The sequence below is a fragment of the Pseudoliparis swirei genome, chromosome 20, assembly GCF_029220125.1.
Source record: "Pseudoliparis swirei isolate HS2019 ecotype Mariana Trench chromosome 20, NWPU_hadal_v1, whole genome shotgun sequence".
Lineage (NCBI taxonomy): Eukaryota > Metazoa > Chordata > Actinopteri > Perciformes > Liparidae > Pseudoliparis > Pseudoliparis swirei.
The window spans coordinates 4,950,613-4,976,584 of NC_079407.1; the positions used below are offsets into that span (position 1 = coordinate 4,950,613).

Genomic DNA, 25,972 nt, shown 5'->3' on the forward strand with positions numbered 1-25,972 from the left:
CAAAGAGACACCCAACGTAAGGCGTGACGCGTCATGTCGGAGACCTCTGACCCTTCAGAAGAGAAGTCTTTCCTGTTAGCTGCTCCCAACCCAGCTAACAGTTAAAGGTATAGCCATTACCGAAGAGCACGGGCAACCCAATTTACAACGTTACCTTCCTCATGTGAAATTATCCTCGGTGTATTTTTAGAGCCTGGTCAAGACAACAGAACTGAGGCCCCATGCACACGAAGCAGGTCACAGGATCGGCATTATCTCTCCGTGTGACACAGGCCAGTTCAGCCGCCGGGTTCATCAAGTGCTGTAAAGGTCAATTTGCCGATCAATTAACAATCAATTTCAAATTAGTGATACAAGGACACAGTACTCCAGGGAGTACAGCTGGACTCAGCTGGTGTCAGTAAAACTAGAACCACCCGTCACGACAGTCCTGTGGTTGTCTAGCTGAGATATTTGTTTTTGTATGTAAAACTTGTTGGTGCTGTCTCAAATGAGAAATGCAACTCTGACCCCGACCCCGTCAGTGCTCCTCCCACTTTCTGGTGTTTTTCCTTTTGCAGGTGGAGAGGGGCGGGGCCACCTAACGTGGGACGGGCCCGTGGTTATTTGGGCTGCAGGACTTCTCATTGCATTGTCTTTCTCTCAGCATCCTGATCTACCACCGACCTACAGACTACAGTTTACTTTATCATGTGTTTGTCTTAGTCTAAAATAAAATATTGATTAAACCTCTTGAAATCGTGTGAGGTCTTTATTTAAAAGCTCACTGAGCTGTAACACAATAGCTTCAAATTACTTAATTGTATCTATTGCCAATTTACCATTGTACAACTGATTTGCTTTAGCCAACCACAGTATGTTAGTATATGTTGATAATAATTCATCAAAACACATTTAGCCGATAGCGTCTTTGCTTGAAACGCATTTTTTAAGGAGTTTTCAATTTATTTCCAAAAGGTTTGACTGCCCAAGTCCAAATGCTATTCCCTCTTTGTGCATAAACAAGAACAGCTGAACAGCCTGAAGTTCCTGTTCCTCTTAACATGAAGCTCACTGGAGGGCCTGAATCTGCCTAATGAACCTAAACGACAAACTGGCAGTCTAGAACCTGATTGGTTGATCCAACTGATGAGGTCATTACAGTCCGGGGGAAACCTTGATCCTTTTGGGATCCACAGTAATTCATTTGTCTGGGGAATATGAGGTCCCAGACACACACACACACACACACACACACTGCCTGTTAGCACACACTTGTGGGACTAATGTGTGCACAGGAGCATTTCCTTCGACATTGATCTGAGCTCATAAAAGCGTACAGCAACTATTCTGGGTAACGGAGATCAACTTAACGACCCTCTGGCAGCAACACTGAGCAGCAATATATCACACACACACACATGCGCGCGCGCGTTGGAGTGAATGCTGGACCTTTTTGTGTAAAATAAGTCAATGAACATAATCACCCTTTCACTGTTGCCAACGTGAAAGTGAGCAGATGCCAGCAGCATTATTTCTATCACCTTTGCGAGTAAGAATAAAGTATAAATATGACTTTTGGTCAAGTGCAAAGTGTAGATTTTAAATGCTGACATGTGTTGGGTTGAATGTTATTAACTGTTATTAATTAATGTAAAAATTAAACTGTTATATGACTTTAATGTCAGATAACTGATTGGAAACCAATATGTTTTTTCTAATATGGGTGTAATATCGTATATATATATATGTATATATATGTATATACATATACATATATCATTGTGTCCTATTATGTGTGTGCATGTGTATTTATATATATATATGTATATATATATATATATCATTGTGTCCTGATTTGTGTGTGCATGTGTATATATATATATATATATATATATATATATGCCTGTACATGTGTATATGTATGTATATAAATGTTTATGTCGGACATTTTTGTATTTGTATTATGTTAATATGTCTAAACGAATAAAAAGAATTAAATGACAACTTTTTATTTATTTATAAAACTGTCTTTCAAGTCAGGTGACTCTTTGGAAACTAATATATTTGTTCTAATATGGGTGTCATATCTCAAAGGATCTTGAGCGTCTAAACAACAATTATTTGTCAGAGTGTAGTCAGTGGAAATCCCCAATGGTGGTAGAGAAAGAGTAAACTTTAAAATCCCCCCCCCCCCCCACCAGGAAGTTAAACTCACCCTTGTGACTTTGCTGGTATTCATGGGATGAAAGAGACCCTCTTTGTTCGTGCCGAGCCTTCGAGACAACCTGGAACAGTAACTGTTGTACGTGGACGTGTCGTGGACGTAAGCAGCCGACTAGAAGTCATTCATACGGAAAGTTTTTCACATGACACTCATCCGAACTCTATTCCGCCCGTCTTAACGTTATATCGGCACGTACCAAATGCCTCGAGTAACTGATGTAATGGAGGAGTCCTGTCAGCAAAGGTCCCGTCAAGCCTCCAGAGCCAGCCAAGCAAAACTGCTCATTTCAAGGAGAGTATCTTCAGGCCGCCGTGACAGGAGGAAGACATCCACTTTAAATATGTATAAGCCCAGGGCTCTTCTCTCTCTCTCTCTCTCTCGCACACACACTCGAAAATTGAATCAATTTAATAAAGACGGTCTCAACCGAATTGAGGGAAATCTGTCACAGTACGGTGTATGGATCTAAACACAGTGTTCTATGCATTACGCATGTAGAGTGAGTTATGCTAGCGTAGGAAAGAAGTGGACGAGGTCACTGTGACATCACCCGTTGGTTTGCGGACGACCGTTTTTGAAGCCTCAAGCCGCCATCGCCTTGTTTTGGAGCCTCAAGTGACCATATTTGGAAGAGAGGTTGGCGGGTTGCCGGGTTGCCGTGGTAGCGGCTTGATTTCTTGCAGATTTTATTTTACAAAGGGACCATTATTTACTAAATGACTGATACAATAGGTTTTATTTTTCCAACCAGATGAGTCGGCCCTCTGACGGCCATGAGTAAAAAAAATGCAAGTTCTAGGCAGTCCACTTCTTCCATACCGTCTATCGCCATGCGATGGATTTCCCTCCTCCGCCAGACATACAAAGCATCGTGCAGCGACTAATTGTTCCGTGATTGAGGTATATAGCGGAGGCGTTGCCTTTTTGCAGGTTCTGAAGCTAACAGCAGGTTTCATAATTGCGCTATTATCACACGTACTCCATCGAGGACGTATCTCACCGGCAATTATCTCTTTGTGGCTCGAACACACAGACGGATCTGCGTATCGCTGTACGGCAACACACTTTTCCCCTGCGATGTTGACTCTTTGGGGCCTAGTTTAATGTGTGCTTAAGGGACCGTGGGACGGGGCGAACGCAGCGCGCTCTCCACCTCCAAATATCTGCCCGTCGTTTATTCATCCGCACTCCCAGGACGTCCGCCGCCGCCATCATCCGAGGGCCGTCGTCGTCGTCTCTGATGTCGCCCGTCGCTCAAACATCCGCACGCGCGTGCACTTTTGCAAGCGGTCCCAAAGGGTCTTTACATTTTTTTTGGAGAAGATATTTTTAGCGAGAGAATTAATCGAGGTGGAAAGTTCCATCTGTCCAGCACTCGTGTTCCAGCTGCTCCTTTTTTCACAGCAGGCGGGAAAAAAAGGAGGGTAGAAAAAAAGAAAAGCGCTACTTATCAGATACAACTGACAGACGGGATGTTTTCCGTCATATGAATTCTGCATTAGCAGGATTTTAAACCGATTTTCAGGCTGTCGTGGCTCTGAATTAAATCATAAAAACAAGAAAACAGAAACCTGCATGATGGTTGGAGATGTATCACAGCTCCTTAACACTTGTTCTTATCTTTTCAGAGCTCTTGTCTGGCATTTGTTTTGTGAAAGAAACAATATACTGAAAAGAGCAGCTTTGAAGAGGCGATAGAACCACATAATGTTGGTGATTTGCAGATGTATTATTAGACCGGCGATGCATTGTACTATATAATTATTGAATGTAGGTTTTGAAATCACTTTTTTACCTAGTTTAGTCCAGCTTGTACCTCTACTGCTGGATGTATTTTGGCCTGAAACACTCCTCACTCATACTGTGAACACATCATATTATGCAATCAGCAAACCCAACAAAGGAGACCGCGTAAACAATAATCAGACCCCGGCTCGCTATACAGTTTCATTCCGGGACGTTTAGCCGAGCCTCAAAAGGTTAAGAAGCTCAGGAAGTGGAGAAGAGAGCTGGTCTAAGTTCAGCGTTGATGCCGACGTAAATGCCCCGAATGTCCACCAGCTTTTTAAAAAACGCTCCATGTTGTCGGTTTCTTTTATTGCTTCTCGAGCGCTCCTCGTCCTCAACTGGTCTCTTCTTCATTTCAAACATACAGAACAGTGGGATTGAAGTCCTGGAGGCTAATCCAACCATTTCACTGTGTGCAAATAAAAGATATTCCATCTATATTATGCAGACGCAACCAAAACTAAAAGTTCAGAGCCAGCGCCCTCTGCTTGAATGTAATTTACTTGAATTGATTGGACCTCCGGATCAGTCCCCGCAACACCCTCTAGGGTTGTTCTGGGCGGATCGTTAAACCGGGGCATCGTGGACAGAGCCGCTCTGTGTCGGTGTCGCCGCGGGGGTCCGTTGTGACGATGGCAGAGAGCCTCTGATGGTTACGCTTTCAACTTTGTACAAACTTTACCACAAATGTTTTTCAGCGCCCGCACGTCTGAACTAACCCAAGTTCTCTTTTCTGTGGAGCTGTGAGGTTTTCTTAGCGATACAATATTTATGTGCGACCGGGAGGCGCGATGGCAGCAGAAACGACACGCCGTGTCCTTCAAACTTTGGCCGTGGCTGGCGTGCGTGTCAAAGTCATTTACGGATTTGACTGCCTCCTTCCTCTTTTCACCTCCGCTTAACTGTCGAGTGAACGTCAGCTAGGAACGTGTCAAGTCCTGTAACGTTTCCGAGGGCAGAGGAACTCGCGGGAGTCGAGGTTAGGCGAACAAACTCTCTTTAACTTGCAAAAAGTCACACAAGGACGAGGAATACGGGAAATACAAAAACGACCTGGCACCGGACAAGTAGTAGACACATGCTAATTACACAGGGCAACGAGACACAGGTGGAAACAATGAGGGCGGAGCTTGCAATCAAATAGGAGGCAGAGGAGTGCCTGAGAGCGACAGGTGAAGGGAATTAGCAATTAGGGACAGGGCAGACAATCATAAAGACAGGAAGTGCAGGGAAATAGAGGACGCGAGAGACAAGGACTTGAAAATAAAACAGGAAACAGGACACCAAGACCCAGACCATGCGAGAACGCGCAGGGCCGTGGATCAGCGGGTCGTACTTTAACCACAAGGATGCGTGGTTCGATCCCCGGGCTGGTGCTGTCAAAGTGTCCTTGAGCAAGACACAGAAGTCCAACACGCTCACGAGGAGCTGGAGCCCTCTGCTCCTAAAATGCTTAGGCTGGCTTTAATGTAGAGGTCAGATTTCATATATAATGTACATGTGTATAACGTTTAAGTATGGCCTGCAAAGCCAAAAAACACACTTTTTTTGTTCAACACATTTTTTAAATAAAAGTCAAACACCTCATTGCGTACTAGACGGAACCATCCGGTGTCCGTTAACCCGACAAAACAGATCCCATCAATCGAGTGACAACGTGTGACACGCAAAAAGTGGAGGTCAGAACACGCAGCCAAAAGAAGCCACCACGATCAATACGGACTTTGCTGCATCAGAATGTATTTATAGAAACGCAGGCAGCGCTCAAGACGTAAAAAAAAGTAGAGAAGAAGAACATTGCAGAACAAGCAGGTCGGTGAAGAGAGCCGCTCGCCACCGACCTGCTGATGAAGTCATTCGTACACTTGACCCTTCGCTCGGCACGGGTTCTGAGCGGTTTGGGGGGTATTGGATGAACGTGTGAATCACTCGGGAGGCAAAGGAAACAGAGTGGCCGCGATCCACAGTGGTTTATTTACAACCACTTTATTAGACAAATGGTAAGACATGGACAAAGCAAATAAGCATGTGTGTGTGTGTGTGTGTGTGTGTGTGCGTGTGTGTACACATGCGTGTAACCCTGAGTGAAGCTGACAAGTCACAATACAACCACTCACTCCAGAGGTATACGGCTAAGTGGGCAGCGGAGTGAAACACCTCAGGACTGAATTTGATCCCACACAATTGTTCTTTCCAAATTGACGTGTGTGTGTGTGTGTGTGTGTGTGTGTGTGTGTGTGTGTGTGTGTGTGTGTGTGTGTGTGTGTGTGTGTGTGTGTGTGTGTGTGTGTGTCCTGACATGAAGCTCTAGGGGGACTTGTTTGGCATTGTAGCATTTTTCTCCTCCACTTTTTTTCTTTTTCTAAATAATAAAGATGTGTACACAATATGAAAACAAGTTGAATGGACTCATTTATTTTAAACTGAAAGCTATTTATTATCCCCATAATTCATTTCAGACAACTTTACTTATTAGTATATACATCATATATGCACATATATATATATATATATATATATTTTGTATTGATGCAAATGTCTTGCACCATTAACCTTTGTTTTACTGGCAATTATTTTCTTGTAAATTATTTAATTTTATTTCCTGGACATCTCTTAAAGCTTTTATGAGAGCTCATTTAACAAATGTCAGACAAGTCAAGATAGAAACAACCTTAACATATGACAAACCTCCAATACCATATTGTTGGATAACAAACACCACAACTAGACGAAGAAGGAATTTAAGGTCAACAAACTCTAAAGTGTTACAATCAACACACATACACACTCTCACACAATTCCCCACAGGATATAGGAGTTTCTTGTGGTTTTCTTTTGGGGTTTCCCCCTCCTGATCTGCCCGCTCATTACCCTTCTCGTGTGGGTACCATTTCTTTTTTTTAAACACGTGACTCTCACTGTCCCATGTCCTAATATCCAGTCATTCCACCTCCTTATGTTGCGTAAGACGCGCGCACAGCGGCCGGGCACATTGTGGATAAGATGTGCACGAGCTTTTGGGAGAGATGACACGACTTACCGGGCAAAAGTCACTCTAAATCGGTGCTTTAGTTATTTTTGTTGAAATGCCGGGGATTTGTTTGCCTGATCCAAACACACAGTATTATGGAGGGAGGGAGGGGGGGGTCAAATGGATGTGGCACGCGCTCTCGGAATGGAGAGGTTGAGCTCATGGCACCATTTAATTCCAAATGCATCTGTGCGCAATGTAGCAATGATTCGTCCACGTGACAGAAAATATGTAAAGTCCCTTTACAATTATTTGTTCTAAGTTACAATTATAAGTTTTTAAAAAAGTGTAACCATCACACAACTCACCCTCCATGCAGAAGATGACCATCCAGGCTATCCATAGGTCCGAGTTGTGAAACTTCGCCATGGTTCGTAACTGGCTCTCGGTGTTCACCCAGCGCCTCCTTCCTCCTGGATACAACCTCAGCTGCGCTCACAGTTTCCTTGAAGAGAAGTAACTGTTCGCCCTGATGGCGTGAGACATGAAAGCAGTCCGGTGGAGGGGTGTTGAGCGGGTTTTACGCAGCGCACACCAGCGACATGTCCCGAAGACAACGTGACATAATGAGCGGTGGTAAAAACAAGATCATTTTTCTCTCCGGCGGGCACTGGTTGGTCCTCCGGGCGCCTTTCCACTCCTCCGGTTCCTCCCGCTGGTCACTCCAAGTCTATTTGTATTGCATAGAGCGCTCCAGTCAATTTGCGCACGCTGGGGGGGTTACAACTCAACGTCCACCTGCTGGTGAACACAAAGATGCCGACTGTCCCTGAACGCGACTTAGGAACAGATCACAAACTGCTCGTCCGGTCCGCTTGGTGAGTCTCTCCAACGCGTCTTGTTGCGCTCCATGGTTTCTCGTCTGTTCCGCTGCGGCTGAGCAGACCTGGGAGCAAATTGCACGGCATTAGAAACAAGGCAACTTCCGGTTAATTTTTTTCCTTCAAAATAAAACACCCGAGTATTATTATTTTTTTTAATGAGGTGGCAAAAGGACACGAGGGATAATTGGCGACCACCACGGCTTGCTTTTTTTTTTGCTGCGCCGAGCAAAAGTGTTTGGCACAGTGCGCATGCGCCGTGCGCTGAACCTATCGGGCCCAATCCCAATTTCCCCCACCTAAACCCTCAAACCCTGAACCCTCAGGGACTTACTGACGTCACATGGGAAATGGTTGAGGGCTTAAAATTGTGTAAATATGAATGGGACAGCACTTTGCTGCAACATATCACATGACCGTGACTACACGCACACAAATAGTGTGTACAATTGTTCTCAAACAAGGGTGGAGTTGGGCCAGAACCACTTCGCTTCTTTACCAGCCTGCTACCCACACTTTCAAAAAGAAATTTCTCGACAATACAAACAAAGATAACTTTAAAAAATAATGTTTTGTACAGTACAAGTTGTAAAAGAAAAAGAAAAACGTCTTTAAACCAACAACTCAGACAGTCCAAGGTGAACATAATCCAATTAACTCCACTGAAGATCTATAATCTATAATAATCAGCCAGGATTAGCCTCAGTAAATAAATCTGTACAGTAAATAAGACGGTGAGAAACACAGCTGAACTAAGTGTGCTTTTAATTTGTAGTTCGAAATGTACCTGGGTTCCGGTCTCAGTGTGTGCGACGTGCCTGCGCTCTACAGCGGATGATTAAAATGAGCTCCAGCCCGGCTGTTGCTGGGCGACCGCTGACGCCAGACGAGCGAGAGAGAGAGGAAAGAGAGCGAGGGGGAACATTGGCGCCCTCTTGTGGTGAGATTTGGGAACGACCGATGGAAGAGAGTTATTTATAGTGACTGTTCACACACACGTGGAACTTTTACCGTGATACAGTCGATACTGTGTAGGCTAGAGAATCAGTAATGTGGACATCATTAGACACAAGGCATATGTGTGCACAGACTGAGTATAAAAAGTGGCAACTATGTGTGTGTGTGAATGTTTTAATTCTATTTTAATAAAACTAATTGTTGCATGTGATTTTTTTAAATTAAATTTGCTAACTGTTGGCGAGAGGAGCTACTAAGAAGCAGCTGAGGGCGAAGGGCGGGTCGGGGGGGGGGGGGGGGTACATCAATCCCTCCATTCTTTCTTCTGCCCTGAAGCCGTTGGCAGACATGTACAGATGTTTATCACTAAGGACACCCCGAGGCCTTCACATCCCTGTCGTTCTTCATCTCTCACTCGTTTTCTCCTTTAAGATTTAAACATTTCTCACGTGCGCACCCTCAGCTCCCACCCGAGAAAAGTGCACACAACTTTGGCAGGTTTGAAAAGGTTTTTCAATTCAAAATGTATTACAATGATAACATATGGGCAAATAAACTTTGCCCATATGTTTTTTTTTCCTGTGTGTATTCTGTAAATATACATTTTCAAAATAAAACTCCTTTGGTCTTTGACCTGGATTTCAAAACTATGATTGGCCTCAAAAAGAGAGCTAACAGCGCCCTCTTGTGGTGAAGAAAACACTGCACTTGACGTGTTCAGCTTTAACAGTTCAAAAAGGTGAGGATGGAAGTTTTGGCAGCTAAAAATACATCTGCAGATCTGGAAGATGTTCACTTGACAGCATGTGAATGAAATCAGCATACACACACACACACACACACACACACACAGAGAGACACAAACAAAGGCAATAATTGAGTTGACAAGCTTTGACATGAGGTGGGACCGGTATGTGACCTGTTGAGCTACATTTCATGTTGCAATTAAAAGTTCCACAAAGAAGTGGAACGTGGGAACACTTTCACGAATAATAGTCGGTCAAAAGTTCCACACAATAAGGCCTATAGTTCATATAAAGTATTTAATATCAAATACCCACAATAAAATGTTTTCAACTGCAGCGTCGGGCCTACCTCATCACTGCTGGAGGATGAAGATGAGGAGAAAAAAATGGACTCTCAGTAAATCATTGATTGTTTTTTTTGGTTGAGCTGAAGCTCTGGCAGCGAATTGCCTGATTTTAAAATTGAAGAAACTTTTGGGCTTTGCCGTCAAAAAACTGTCCCACTCAAAGGTTGATTCGATCCCAGCTAAACCATGTGACCTCTAGCCACGCCCCCAGCCACCTTCTCCTCTGGTTTGGAAGTATGGACTTTAAAGTGCACAGTGGGAGGTCTGTGGTATGGATGTGGAAGCCCATTTGTGTAATAAGTAATAAATATACCATACTTGAGTACAATCTTAATGTACTTATTCTTTGTTTTCTTTCCAGCTTTATATTTCTTTTGCACTACATTCCAGATGGAAATACTCTACATTGTACTCCACTACAGTTACATAACTTTTATTTTTACACATTAACAACAGGGCCTTCTCCATTGCTGCCCCCTCCCTCTGGAACTCTCTCCCCCATCAGCTCAGAGCTTCTCCGTCACTCGCCACTTTCAAAGCAGCTTTTAAAACCCATTTATTTAAATCTGCATTTAGCCTGTGATACGAGTTATTTTTTGGAATGAACTACGCAGCATGTAGTCCACCAGTTTACTTTAGCTCCTCCTCCACCGGCTACATTAACATGCTGCTGATACATTAATGCCTCAGTAAAAGTGTTTTATAGCATGATAATATATATATAGTATACATATATAATTTTTTTATGTAATATTGAATTGTGTTGTTATATTGTATTACGTGTAATATATATATATATGGATTATATATATATATATTATTATTATAATATATATATATTACACATAATACAATATAACAACACAATTCAATAAAACATTAAAAAAATATTATGCATTTATCAGTGTGTTTACTTGAAACATCAAGTACCTTTTTCTAATGATTTGGAATTCATAATTCTCATCTGTAAGTATTTGTAAACTGTGGTATTTAAAGGATTTAAATATGAAAAAATAAAAATGTAAATCTTGAAAATAAAGCTGCTTTAAAATACTTTTGACTTTGATTGCGCTTTAAAATGAACAACACTGCTCACTTGTGAAGAAGGAAACGCACTTTATGTTTGACAGAACATTTTATCAGCAGGTTTGTTTACACAAGATCGGCATGTTTCTTTCACAGCGGTGACCTGATGGGTGAGTTTAGTCGATCGGCTGACAGCGGTCCGCTCGCAGCATCATTTCTGAAAAATAATAATAAAAAGGCGTTACTCAAAAAGGAAACCAGAATTATCAACAGCATTTTAAATCCCACGGCTCTTCCCGTATCTCTGGCGGGCGAATCGTTGTGGCACACAGTGGAGGGCGTGGCGTGTCACACCGAGTTACAACCGGCACTGAGGGGTCAGGCGCGATGTTATCCGGGGACCGACCTCTGACAGGCATCCTACCCGTTGAGCTGCTTTTCACAGTCACTTGAGAAGACTTCCACAAACCGAGTTCTGAGGTGTAACACGGAGCTAACGCCGAAAAAGGAACGGACATTTTCTATCAAAGATGCAAGTGGCAGGAGATCTCTAAAAAATCAAAGTAGCATTCGTCTTACCTCATCACAGCTGGAGTCGGAGCTCGATCCTGAGCTTGAGCTTGAGCTTGAGCCTGAGCCTGATTCTTTCCCGGAGCATTTCTTCTTCCCGTCCTTCCCGTCCTTCCCGTCCTTCTTGTCCTTCTTGTCCTTCTTGGGCTTCTTGTCTTTCTTGTCGCCCTTGGACTTCTCCTTGCTTCCCCCCTAGAATGGCAACAACAACAAAAAGTTGACAGGTTTTATACTTTGGGGTTGTGTTTGAGTCCAGTAATCATAATCAAACAGATTAATTAGATTTAATATCGAAATGCAACGATTCATACCACGCTTATGACCCACACACACGCCAAACTCTCACCTTGCCGTGGCCGCTCATTGTGTCTCCTGTTCGTGCACCTTCACAAACCACCGCGTCCTCAGAAACTCGACTAGAAGTACCCGCGTTCGCCGCACCTCAAGCACGGGTTTTACTAAGCCACGCCCCCAAACCACGCCTCCTTCCGGGTTCAGCGCAGTTGGAGACACAAACCTGAAAAGTGGAAAACCTGAGCGGGATAAGATGTTCGGTAAAAAAATACACGGGCTGCTGCTGTTGCGATGTATCTAAGAGTACATATGAGCAAAATATAGCATAGTCATGATGAAGAATGATAATTATTACAGGAATGTAGATTTGCTTGTAGGCTGATTGAGCAGATTTCAATTAAAATATTCGCCTACACTCACAAAATATAACTTACAGATGTTACCAGTTCTAAATAAGTAGTACTTTTTAATTATTATTAATATAGTGTTATTTTTGTTGCCCTTCCGACTGGATAGAAGGTCGTGACTGAAGCTATAATTATGGTTTGATTCAATAATTGGGGAACAGGGTGTTGACTCTCTCCTTTCAACATCGAAAACTTGTTTGAGGATGTAGAACAACGTTAGTGTCACGTTATATATAATTACCAGTGTGACAGTATCGCTGTAGGAAGGGGGGGGGGGGCATTCATAAGAGAAACAACTAACTGCTGCTGCATTTTATTCATGAAATCTAAAACAGAAGTATTAAATAACAGTGTTGGATATTAGGAGTACACACCGAGCTTTACATGTGTGCGAGTCTATTCAGCAAAAAGGCAGAAACAGAATACAACTGCGCTTTATTTTTGACAACCTTTTTCTTTTATAAAATGTCCCCACAAAATATACTGAACAAATGTAACCGCAGTCACCAGGTGGCTGACCAGCTTTTTAAATATAATATTCTCTCCACATATGACTGACCTTAATGATTCTCTCCAGCAAAGGAGTAAATGTGCCCATCAGCAGACTTCTTTAAAGATTTTAAGTTACCTTCACTCGTATCTTTTAAGTTGTCTGAACTGACATATGAGTTGACTTAGCTAATGTTTACTCCAATTACATCAGTTGCCGAAACTCTTTTTTTTTTTCAGTTTTAAGAACTCAAAATTAAGAAATTTACTTAGAAGTTTTGAGGCAATCAGTTTCCTCACCTTTTTCAAGTAAACTTAACTTATTACATTTTACAGTGTACATGCGGCTTCTCATTTACTTTTGGTGGAATGAAACTACCGCGTGATGCAATCAAGCGTTATGGAATCATACGGTTGTTTAAAATCTACAATATTTGGCTACATTTTGGGAGAACAGTGAGAAAAAACGTTGACATCGTTTTAAATGGTTGGTTCTGACTGTACAGCCTCATGTTTGATTTTGTGTTTTACTTGTTCCGTTAAGCGCTGCCACCAACAGTTCAACTTATTCAAACAATCTTTGTTATTATAAACTATCCCAATTTCCGAGCTCGTTCAAGTGACATCCTCAAATTGCATGTGTCACTATGTATACTTACTCAGGTGCTCCACTCAGGTACATCTCCTTTACTTTATACTTCTACGCCACCCATTACACCTCAGAGGGAGACGTATGTTTCACTCCACTATATTTATCTAAGAGTTTCTTCTTTTTTTAAACCATTTAATCATTTCTATTATTTTTTCAGTTTTGTCATCTCAACAAAATGTAAACAACCTTGTGTGTTGTACTCTGCTGCACTGCTCTGTTAAAAAAGTGAAATAAACACACTTGACAGAAAAACTTGACACTCGCAACATTTATTTTTCGGAATCGGCAGATTCATTTACACAATCAATGCAAGGAAAGTTATTACTACTCCACACGGTCATTTTGTAAAATAGATGCTCAGAGACCGAGAGAGCGGTGCCCAGCTAGCATCAATCCTGAAATGACAAAAAAACAAGAGGACAATGACGTTACTGCAGAGAGGCCGAACACTTCAGATTATGTACAGCAACAACTCTTCCCTCTTTACTGAGTTCCGATACTCAGGCGTAGTACGTGTAGGAAGGACACAGGTTGTCTCTAAAAGCATCGTAAAAGGAGGCGATGAGTCAACCACAGCTCCCTTGACCCTTGACCCTTCTCTCTCTCCCCCACCCTAGGCGTGGCTCTTTACTCGTCATGCTTTACATGAGGCAAATGAAAGGGCAACACAGAAGCTGTCTCCATTGAGCGAGTGTGAATACGCAAATTATAAATACAAGAAATAACTATCGACATCTCTCTATTCTTTGCATTAATATATATATATTATTATATTTTTTCCATTGAATTGTATAGTTGACACTGAATTAGTTCATCTTTATCCCAGCGATAGAGTCCAAATGAGCATAAAATATCACTATGACCCTGAAATTCTGTCTCTTGTGTTCTCATAGACTGAATGCAAGAAAACTACAGAGCGACATCACTTTCTGATTGAACCGATCTATGAACCGTCTCCAACGATGGATATCCGGGCCCGGGCCCCCGCCCCCAAAAAAAGTGCGCGGGCATACATCGGCTACCCCATCATATACCACTGCCCTTGGGGCTTAGCCCCCCCCCCCACCCTTTATTTGAATCCTACAAACGCCCCTGGGTAAACCCGTCGTTCATCCTCATGAACGCGCTCCGTTTCCTCGGATCGAAGCCGCAGCAGGGGACAGAAGTTCGGCGGCGGCTTGACAAACACGAGCGTGGAATGTTTTCACTGCTCGCGACATGAATGGCACCGCGCGCGCAAACTGGAGGGCGGGGCGCGTCGTCGCCGATTAAAAACAGGTCCCGAGGGCGAGACCTGTTCCACCGGCCTCGCTCTAGATCTCGTTGTTCGCACTGCCGGCCGACCTTTGGCGCGAGGCGGGGCGGTTTCCTGTCGAGCGGCATTTTATTGCCTTTTGGCGATGGAAAAGGTTTCGAGGTCAACAGACGACACCCAAGTGTCTGGTGGGAAACGCAAGCTGAACACTGGGAAGTGGTACTGGGTTAAAGGCTGCGTCCAAAATGCAATGAACGAGAACAATTAACTGTAGAATTTAGCCTACCTCACTGGAGGAGGAGGAGCCTGAGGAGGAGGAGGAAGAGGATGAGCATGAGGAGCCAGATCCAGATCCATGTCCATGCTTCGATTCCTTTTTATCCTTCTTCTTCTTCTTCTTGCCCTCTCCGCCGTCGTGGTCCTTGTGCTTTTTATGAGACTTGTCACCTTTATCAGACTTGTGCTTTTTGTCACCTTTATCAGATTTGTGCTTTTTGTCACCTTTATCAGATTTGTGCTTTTTGTCACCTTTGTCAGACTTGTCCTTAGAGTCCTAAAAATAAACGACAAAAGATTACTTTGAAAACGTCATTGATTGGGACGGGTTCTCTTAAGTGTTGCTTTCGAGTCGAGTAATCTATCAGAAGTAAGCATTTCATTGGCTGCAGTGTATTGTGCCTGAGAGGGGACATGAAGGATCCTCATGAAGGATCCTCACCACCCCAACAACAGACTGTTTCAGCTGCTGCGGTCAGGCAGGCGCCTCCGTAGTCACGCTGCAAGAACAGAGAGACTGAGACGGAGTTTCTTTCCTCAGGCCATCAGGATTGTGAACTCCGACCTCACCAGGACCCCCACATAGACCCACACAACTGCCCCTCTTAGGCACACACACACACACACACACACACACTGTAAATATTGTGTTGTTTTTTATTTGTAAATAGTGTGTACTTGTTGCCCTTGCACATTCCTGCTGAGCATTGCCACTTTCATTTCACTGCACACCCTGTGTGTGTATGTGACAAATAAAACATCTTGAATCTTGAATCAAGCAGATTGGAACAGAGAATTCCTCTGTTTGGTGTCCTGGCTCCTGATTGGTGGGATTAGCTCCCCAACGACACCAGGAAGTCTCTACATCTTCCACCGGAAAACTAAAAACACATATTTTCCCGACTATACATTGAATAAAAACAAATTATCACGTCAGCGCCACTTGAATGAATCGTACTTATGATTTTTTTTTTTGTTTGGATTTCTTGAAGAAATATTACTTCCTTGATTCTTGTTCAAGACTTTGTACTCATGGTTGAATGCACTTATTGTAAGTCGCTTTGGATAAAAGCGTCAGCTAAATGATATGTGATGACGTAATGACATGCGCGTTGTAAACAGAAAACAGCTGACATGATAAGAAGTTGGAAAAGAAAAGAACACACACACACACACACCTTATCCTTGTTCCAGGGCCATGTTATCTCATCCTTCTGAGCGTCTTCCTTCTTCACTTCTTCCTCCCCACCGATAGCTGCACTCGCGCAAAAGAGACGAGCCGAGGTGAGCAGAATACACACTGAATAGGATACGCGGAGCTGACCGGAAGTTTCACGAGACTAAGATCAGCCGGACATTGAAAGTATTGCTCCTTATTAAAAACAGTCCACATAAGTTGGAGCCTACCTGACGCCAGATCGAAAGACATCGGGACTCCTGTTCGTGCTGCTCTCCAGAGAAATGAGAGTGTCGCTCTTCTTCACACGCGCCGGGCACCCTGGGGTGGGCCGCGCCTTGAACACGTGACGCGTTGAACCTTCCACCTGAGTGTCACACAGCCTTCACATTCACCGGACGAGTTTCCAGTTGTTGTTTTTCCAGTGACGTTCAGCCGTCTTATGCACAATAGAATATTAATATTTGTGAAATGATATATGATCATTTGAGGCGGTGTAGGTTGTCGAATCAGAGACACACCTGGAGAGAGTTACGCCCCACCCCCTTTGATTTAACTCCAACTAAATTAAACTAACAATGAACAATGAAGCAAAAATCATTAAAAAATCATTTAAATCATTTTAAAAAATCATTAACAATGACTAAATTAAATGAATCAAATAAAATAAAAGCCGTAAAAAAGTTTAACAAAAACTGGCAGCATTATTTATGGAAGCCCGTTTCCGCCACTGTGATAAAAAAATTAAGATCCTGTAAGTCATAATTATGAGATACTATCTCATTATTTCGACTTACTATCTCATAATTATGAGATACTATCTCATTATTTCGACTTACTATCTCATAATTATGCGATACTATCTCATTATTTCGACTTACTATCTCATAATAATGAGATACTATCTCATTATTTCGACTTACTATCTCATAATTATGAGATACTATCTCATTATTTCGACTTACTATCTCATAATTATGCGATACTATCTCATTATTTCGACTTACTATCTCATAATAATGAGATAGGCCTACTATCTCATAATTTCGACTTACTATCTCATAATTATGAGATACTATCTCATTATTTCGACTTACTATCTCATAATTATGAGATACTATCTCATTATTTCGACTTAGATACTGAACTGGGTGAGTTCAAGTTCAGTAAAGTTAGAAAGATATTCACAGATTCGGACTTCCCGGCTCAATAGCTCTCTGACGAAACGGAGTTAAAACACAAAAAACACCTCTCTGTGACCGGAGTGATGTCGACAACAAGCTACAACCTTCATTTTACCAAAAAAAGCCGGTCTTCGAGATCGATAAATAACGTTGGTCTCAATGTGCGATCAGCTGTGAGACCTAAGCCCAGGGACCGTCTGCAAAAAGCAATCCAGGAAAAACATATTCCAAAAATATTCAATAGCTCCACTGAAAGATTGTCTAGGCTGACACAACTGATACCGTACGTCAAATGGCCACCCTGTGTTGTACTACAGCTGTTATTTTGGGAAAAAACTCATCTTAAATAATTATTATGAATTATATTTCATAATTTATGGAAACAATTTTCAATAGCTTCACTGTTATCAAGTGTAGAGTGAAATCATTCAATATCTACGTCAATGGGCTCCACATGAGTGGACTACACCTCGTACTTTGAAGAAAAAAGATTTGGAATAATTATTATGAATATTTTGTCATACTTTATGGAAACAATTTTCAATAGCTTCACTATTATCAAGTGTAGAGTGAAATCATTCAATATCTACATCAATGGGCTCCACATCAGTGGACTACATCTTTTATTTTGAAGAAAAAAGATTTGGAATAATTTTTATTAATATGTTGTCATAATTTATGGAAACAATTTTCAATAGCTTCACTATTATCAAGTGTAGAGTGAAATCATTCAATATCTACATCAATGGGCTCCACATCAGTGGACTACACCTTTTATTTTGAAGAAAAAAGATTTGGAATAATTTTTATTAATATTTTGTCATAATTGATGGAAACAATTTTCAATAGCTTCACTATTATCAAGTGTAGAGTGAAATCATTCAACATCTACATCAATGGGCTCCACATCAGTGGACTACACCTTTTATTTTGAAGAAAAAAGATTTGGAATAATTTTTATTAATATGTTGTCATAATTTATGGAAACAATTTTCAATAGCTTCACTATTATCAAGTCTAGAGTGAAATCATTCAATATCTACGTCAATGGGCTCCACATGAGTGGACTACACCTCTAATTTTGAAGAAAAAAGATTTGGAATAATTTTTATTAATATTTTGTCATAATTTATGGAAACAATTTTCAATAGCTTCACTATTATCAAGTGTAGAGTGAAATCATTCAATATCTACATCAATGGGCTCCACATCAGTGGACTACACCTTTTATTTTGAAGAAAAAAGATTTGGAATAATTTTTATGAATATTTTGTCATAATTTATGGAAACTATTTTCAATAGCTTCACTATTATCAAGTGTAGAGTGAAATCATTCAATATCTACATCAATGGGCTCCACATCAGTGGACTACACCTTTTATTTTGAAGAAAAAAGATTTGGAATAATTGTTATGAATATATTGTCATAATTTATGGAAACAATCTTCAATAGCTTCACTGTTATTAAGTGTAGAGTGAAATCATTCAACATCTACATCAATGGGCTCCACATCAGTGGACTACACCTTTTATTTTGAAGAAAAAAGATTTGGAGTAATTATGAATATTTTGTCATAATTTATGGAAACAATCTTCAATAGCTTCACTATTATCAAGTGTAGAGTGAAATCATTCTATTTCTACATCAATGGGCTCCACATGAGTGGACTACACCTTTTATTTTGAAGAAATGTGTTTTTGAATAATTATTATGAATATTTTGTCATTTATGGAAACAATCTTCAATAGCTTCACTATTATCAAGTGTAGAGTGAAATCATTCAATATCTACATCAATGGGCTCCACATGAGTGGACTACACCTGTTATTTTTGAAGAAATATGATTATGAATTATGAATTATTTTATGGAGACAATATTCAATATTCCCAATGTAGTAAAGTGTTGGCTGACAACATTTCCTACGTCAATCCTTTGTTGTACTAGATCAGCTATATTGATGTGCTTTTGCATAATTTTAAATAAAATGATGTTTAACCACCAATCCTGTGTTGGTAAAACTACAATACTTTCTTCAGAAGATCTCAGTTTCGTTTTTAGGAAAGTGTAGTGGCACCATTTTCTCGTCAGTCACCACCAGGATATTGATTATGAAAAACCAATGTGTATTTAAGATTGTTTGTTCAATTTGGAACCAAAATGTGTTTAGCATCGATACAATGTAAAACGGTGTCCCATTTGCTTTCCAGAAACCAGCATATTGGTTAAGGAGCACTTTCATGATTTATTATACATACTCAAACAAACAATAGATCTTCTATTAACCAATTGCTTCTTCTGAGAAAACATGTAACCCAGTGGTATCAACGATCAGAAAAATGATACAATCTAAAGAAAGACATATTGAGAAGGTTTGTTGAACATGTATATAATTGTGCTACTCAGTAAATAAACAGTAACAATACTGTACATACATGAACATGAACATACAGGAATTTATGCGACAATGACATTTGAAAGCTTTTAGATGATTATTTCTCGTTCAGCCTGAAGCGTCAGTCTCCTCCTTGATTTCTTGTCAGCAGATGATGCAAACAGCGGATGACAGCTTCCTGTCTGGATGACAGAGTCCTGTGTGTGTGTGAGGAGCTTCCAGATGGAAACAAACTACGTCCTCTGTGCTGGTGGGGACGGGACCCTCCTCGCCCTCCTGGCTGGCGGGTGGTGTCGGGGTGGGGGGGGCAGCTAGGACCTTATTCACTGGGTCTTGGACTCTCTGGGGTGCTGAGAGGGGTTCAGAGGTCTGCTGGGGGTCTGGGCATCGGGATGGTTGACGCCCACCCTCAGCTTCCCCAAGAGTGAGACAAAAGCCCAGTGGAGTCCTGCCTGTGAGACACAAACACAAGAGATGAATACTTTTGAACTCAACGACACATTGTTGTGTTGAATCTGGCCTCCATTGATGGAATCGTACTACTTCTGTAGTCTTGGAGGGGGATTACTTACTCAGCCCACTGAAAGAAAGACCACCGCCGCTGTCCATCTGGTGCTGTGGTCCTCCATCCTCCTCATCTGGTCCTCCATCCTCCTCATCTAGTCATCTGGTCCTCATCTGGAACTCATCTGGTCCTCTGGTCCTCCGTCCTCCTCATCTGGTCCTCAGGTCCTTAACCTGGGTAAAAGAGACTTGGAGACTTTTCTTCACGTTAGTAGTTTTTATCACACATCTGTCTGGTTCAGCCACCTTCACCTAACTCTAAAAATAACCAGAGAGAGTCCAATGAACGCCGGGAACATATCTGATTTATTGCAGAGAATACAAACACAGCTCATACTGCAGTCGCACAGAGACCCGACAGCCCGGCACCCCAAACTCTCGCAACACCCCACACAAAAGCCCCAGAGGAACCCAGGAGAAAGCCTTGTCCAAGTCCACAAAACACATGTAGACTGGTTGGGCAAACTCCCAGGACCCCTCCAGCAGTCTTGCGAGGGTAAAGAGCTGGTCCACTGTTTCACAACCGGGACGGTTTTGGTTTTGGGTCCCCCTGCTACCGCCTTGTCAGCTTAAGCGTATGATGGGAGACCCGACTATGCACTGACCAACGCTTGTCACTTGATGCCCCTGACGTTAGATCTTCGACCCTGGTAAGAGTTCCTAAATTGAAAGGGAGTCAGGATTTATTAGTAAGGGCCACTATTGAGTATAAAAGAATTTTAAGAAGGAGAGGCTGTGGTCCCAGCTGAGTCCGGCCCCCGAGCCCGAGGTGGTTGAAGTTCGTGTTACGGTTTTTAAAGAATTAAAACCTATGTAGTTCGTTAGGAAGCGACTGAAGGTCTGTGGTAAAGTGGAATGGTGTGAGCAAGCAGGAAGCAGAGCTGTAAGGGGGGTGTGGATACACCGAGCACCCTTACTCACCTGGATAGGCGAGTCTGCAAACCTACCCGTCACTCCATTAGTTGGGAGCGTCGGGAGGTGGGAGGAGTTTTAATTTTAATTCTAAAGTAATTTAAGCGTTAATTTTATTTATTTTGATTCCTAGTTTTATTGGAGGTCTGTGTTATTATTAAGTTGTAATTATTATAATACTTGCAGGTTTTTTTGAAGGTAAGTTTTTAATTAAACCTAATGTGACATTGTATTAATTGTATTGGTGACATGGTTTTCAGGTAAGTTACTGGTAGTGGATCTCAAGTTCGAGCGTCGTTGCCTTCATAGTTAGAGGTCAAAGGTCAATTTGTGGACCCATTATTCATTCAAACATCATAGGTCTGTCAAGTTGTTCCAATTCTAAAGTCCCCATATAGCCAACCACGGTCCAGATGCCCGGATGGGACTTGCTCCACTTTACCGAATGCAGAATGCATTTCCCACCAGCATCAGGGAACAATGGCGGAGGAGACAATACACAACTGGAAATGTAAACTTTGAAATGGTATTTTCTTGAGGTGAGATGTGAGTTGTTTAGGCATCACATCTGTGGTCGGGTTGTCAAGATTAAGCCTCCATAAAAATGGATCTGAGTTGATGATGTCGTCAGGTGAGCTGCTGGTCTAATTGCAGGATGACCGTACTGCATCCTCCCGTGCCTGGGACTCCAAAGTACACATCTGGGGGCGGAGCTTCTTCAGGATGATCTGCACCAAAACCTCTCCTACAGGATGAAACCTATTGCCAACCCCGCCACACGCGAGGGAAGGCTGTCTGGTGCTTTGTCAGTCCTGCCAGACATAAAGGTTTAAAATCCTGCAGCGAACAGGCTGGGGGTCTCAATCCGAGTCGCTGTCCTCCTCCCACTGCCAGTGTGTTCTGTTTGTGGAGGATCCGAGGCCTGAAGAGGAGGGCGGAGATCGTGGTCCTCATCTCAAAACCAGTTCTTGTCTGAACTTGTGAAACATCTCAAGTCTGTCAAGTTGTTCCAATTCTGAAGTTCCCATAGAGCCAAAGTGGGAGGAGTCACATCTGAGCCCAGATGTAACTTGCTCCGCCCACTTTAACAGTGATGCATCCTAAATGACTTGTCTGTACTTGGGATAGACAAATATCCCAGAATGCTGCCTCCTTAAAATTGTGCTGGGACAATTTGGTGGCGTGATGTTAAAAATGCTTCACAGGGAGGAGCCCGAGTAAACTCAAGAGCAAGAGCAGCTGATGTGATGATGTAATCAGGTGAGCTGCTGTTCTAAAGGCAGAATGACCGCACTGTGTCCTCCTGACCATGGGACTCCAAAGTGCACAACGGGGACGGAGCTTCTTCAGGATTGACCGCACCAAAACCTGTGCTGCAGGATGAAACCTATTCACAACCCCGCCAGACGCGAGGGAAGGCTGTCTGGGGCTTTATCAGTCCTGCCAGACATGAAGGTTTAAGATCCTGCAGCAAGCAAGTGGTCGGCCTCAATCCTCGTCGCTGTCCTCATCCGTCCGCCAGTATCTTCGGAAGGTAGCAACGTCCCCGAAGTCCTCTTCTCTGGTCCTCTTGGTGGAGGGTCCCGCGCCGTCCTCTTCCCTGGTCCTCTTCACGGAGGAGCCGAGGCCGGAGGTGGAGGGGGCGGAGTCCTCTTCTGGCCGGGGGAAGAAGGGGGGCGGCGCACCAAGGAAGGGGATGGGAGGAAGGAAGGGCTGGTCATCTTCTTCGTCCTCCCTCTCGGACATGGAGCCGTAGCCGGAGTCCTCGCTGTCCGAGATGGCCTCCTCTCCCTCGTCGTCATCAAATGGGACCTGGGGACGCCACCAACCGCGACCCCAACCACCGCGACCCCAACCACCCTCAGGCATGGCCTGACCCACAAATGCAATCACAGCCTCACCTCGATTACCTTCGTCGTCTGAGGCGATCCGGATGACGTCCAGCGCAGGCAGCGGCATGATGTCGTTCAGAGCAGCTAAGAGGGAAAGGTTCAAACCGTCAGGATTTTTCGTAACAGTAAATAAATATTTCTGTATTACATTTAGCAATAATATATTATTATTAGAAATAATAGAAAATAAAAAACCACAGCGTATCCTAACAACGACAGACCACATAAGAGTGCTTAAGAGCCTTTTATACATTTAACAGTTATAGCCAACATAGTGCAGCTCTGTTTAAACAGATGAGGGAATGAGAATCAAGTAATGCTGCTTCCATGTGACACTTCATGTTAAACTTTAATACATTTTGTAAATATTAAAAACATGTTTCACAAAGATGGACATGTTGACTATATAATAAAGATGTATTCTTTATGGAAATCATAATAATAATAATAATTATCGTTATTGATAATGTCAGCAGTATTTGCATATGCCCCAAACAACAAAGTGGGGTTCATAATGAATTAGTTAATTTAATCATTATTAATTCATAAAGTTTGGGAGCCTTTCACAGCTTCTGGTGGTCAATTAAGCGACAGTTGAGCTCTCGGCAAAGACATTTATTCAGGACGTCGGTGTTTGTGAATAAAAAGATGAATAAGACAATCTCCGGTTGTCTTAACTGTAACTGTTTTAATGTGTTGTACGGCAACCTCGAGTGCCTTGAAAGGCGCCTTATAAATACAATGTGTATTATTAATTATTATAATAAATGGTTCGCGATAAACGGCGTGAACGTATTTAATATACATTAAACCACGCGCGTCATGACGCACAGTGAAACATGGCGACACAGGAACCTCTTTGGTTTATAACTCATTATTCTCCCGTTCACGAGGTGCTGGAGGCAGCGCGCGCTCTGCGCTCCCATCAGTTAACGCTACTTAACAGATCGCTCTCTTGTCCCCCCGAAAGCAAAGCACCGCAACAACGAGCACAGTGCATTTCAATGTTAAATGTCAAATAAATCACTTTAATATGTTAAAGTAAAGGAGCAGATGTGTGTACAGTAAGTCCCGTTTCAACCGGAACAACAGAGCAACTCAGGGTCACGTGCATGCAGGTCACGTGACCGCGGAGGCCCCAGCGCTTCACATCGAACAAAATAAATGCACTTTGCAAATTTTACTTGAAAATTCTATAAAAACGTTCGAGGCGCCATCTTTTTTCTGTAAATGCCAAGTTAAACTTCGACGTTTTGATGCCTTAAATCCACAATCATCGGGGTTTCGATGCCCTACACTAATTGTCAACACACTCCGCACATCTTCAGCAATTTTCAAGACAGTCTGCAGCTCAAATATCTTTTTACACGACGAATCATCGACTGAGGCTCACTTTTCACAAAACATCGTTTTCCCCTCATTGCCAGACACCATTTTAAACCTTAAAAGTCAAACAGTTTCACTGATTTCTAAACTAAGAACACTTTTATGGATTTAAGGGGACACATTAATAATATAAATGCTAAATTAAATGTAAAATGGGTCTTACCGTCACAGTTATAGTCCAAATCAAAGCCCAGTCCGTTCAGCAGGGGCTCGTCCTCGGTTCTCGGTCGTCGGAGGGCCTCTTTCAGGGTCTCTCGTAGTCCGGATCTGGTGTCGTTCGGTTCGCCAACAAGTTTTGTATCCAGCAAAAAGTCTCAAGAAGTGCAAAAGCCTCAGAGTATCCTTCACAGGTTTGGGTTCACAGGAGAGTCCACGGGGGGTTCAGCTCATGTCAAAGTCCAAAGTGCAAAGGGAAGAATCAGAACGTCCGCGGCCTTTTTATAGCCTCGGTCCGGTTTCCATGGCATTGACGTTAGTGCACGTGCGTGCGTGCGTGCGATTGAGCAATACAGAGAGATATTAATTATTTCCCCCATATTTTTCATATATTATATATTTGATTCAAACGAGAAATATTATTATTATTATTATTAAATTACAATAACAAATCACTGACATCAAAACACAGAGTTGCGTTTCATGTTTCGTGTAGGCTACCTGCGTGCAGGTACCGGAGGCAGAGAGAGGGGCTGCCGTCTCAGCCGGTAGCTGAGTTTACAATAATTTGCCATTTTTTAAAGATACAAACTGTTAGCTGAACAGGTCGGCCACATACAGACAGCTTTAGCTTATTTGACAACGATTTGCTGCTAGCTTAACCAGCGCTGTGGTGAAGTACAACTTACCGAGACACCGCGGTCAAAATAGCGGAAAATAACGCTATTCTACAAGTTGTTGAGCGGCCGTTCGCCTCTCATTGGCTTTTACCTGCGAAGGTTGTATTGCAGGTACAGTGACACGGTAGTTGCTGTTAGCTCAAACCTTATCTTTACTTCACCTGGTTCACTGTTTCTTCAACACAGCTTCCCTGCTCTGCTTTGTTACGCCCCACCCTCAGTCAGTATCTAAGTCGAAATAATGAGATAGTATCTCATAATTATGAGATAGTAAGTCGAAATAATGAGATAGTATCTCATAATTATGAGATAGTAAGTCGAAATAATGAGATAGTATCTCATAATTATGAGATAGTAAGTCGAAATAATGAGATAGTATCTCATAATTATGAGACAGTAAGTCGAAATAATGAGATAGTATCTCATTATTATGAGATAGTAAGTCGAAATTATGAGATAGTATCTCATAATTATGAGATAGTAAGTCGAAATTATGAGATAGTTAAGTCATAATTATGACTTACAGGATCTTAATTTTTTTATCACAGTGGCGGAAACGGGCTTCCATAATTATTTCATGAAAAATAATCCAGCAATACCAGAGATGACCTGAGACACCAGAGATCCACTGTGGTTGTATAAAGTAAGTACTAATAATACAATCATGCTTTGAATAGCATTATGCAGAGGGGGCGCTTTTTAGAGGCTTTAATATTTAAAACTAACATTAAAACAGTCTTTTTAAAGAAATGACCTTGCGTA

At 42.3% G+C, this 25,972-nt stretch overlaps 2 protein-coding genes and 1 long non-coding RNA gene across 3 annotated transcripts in view; all 3 read right to left on the minus strand.

The window, feature by feature from the left end:
* The window catches only part of igsf11 (immunoglobulin superfamily member 11), a 104,638-nt gene extending 96,758 nt beyond the window's left edge, over positions 1–7,880 (minus strand). The window contains exon 1 of the mRNA XM_056441007.1: positions 7,334–7,880. Coding sequence (XP_056296982.1) covers positions 7,334–7,394 — 61 coding nt within the window. The 5' untranslated portion in view covers positions 7,395–7,880. The remainder of the gene's footprint in view (positions 1–7,333) is intronic.
* Positions 7,881–10,988: 3,108 nt separating this feature from the next.
* Positions 10,989–11,944, minus strand: LOC130211106 (uncharacterized). Its single transcript, XR_008834928.1, has 3 exons — positions 11,839–11,944; positions 11,502–11,684; positions 10,989–11,139 (listed from the first exon to the last, which is right to left on the minus strand). It is a non-coding gene; the product is annotated as an uncharacterized LOC130211106 (long non-coding RNA).
* A 1,640-nt stretch (positions 11,945–13,584) lies between these two features.
* LOC130210971 (uncharacterized protein DDB_G0288629-like) lies at positions 13,585–16,426 on the minus strand. The gene is made up of 4 exons (XM_056441524.1): positions 16,273–16,426; positions 16,044–16,120; positions 14,876–15,142; positions 13,585–13,729 (listed from the first exon to the last, which is right to left on the minus strand). Exons 1-4 carry the CDS (start codon positions 16,292–16,294, stop codon positions 13,724–13,726), a joined length of 372 nt encoding a protein of 123 aa, XP_056297499.1. The 5' UTR covers positions 16,295–16,426; the 3' UTR covers positions 13,585–13,723.
* Between the last annotated feature and the right edge of the window lie 9,546 nt (positions 16,427–25,972).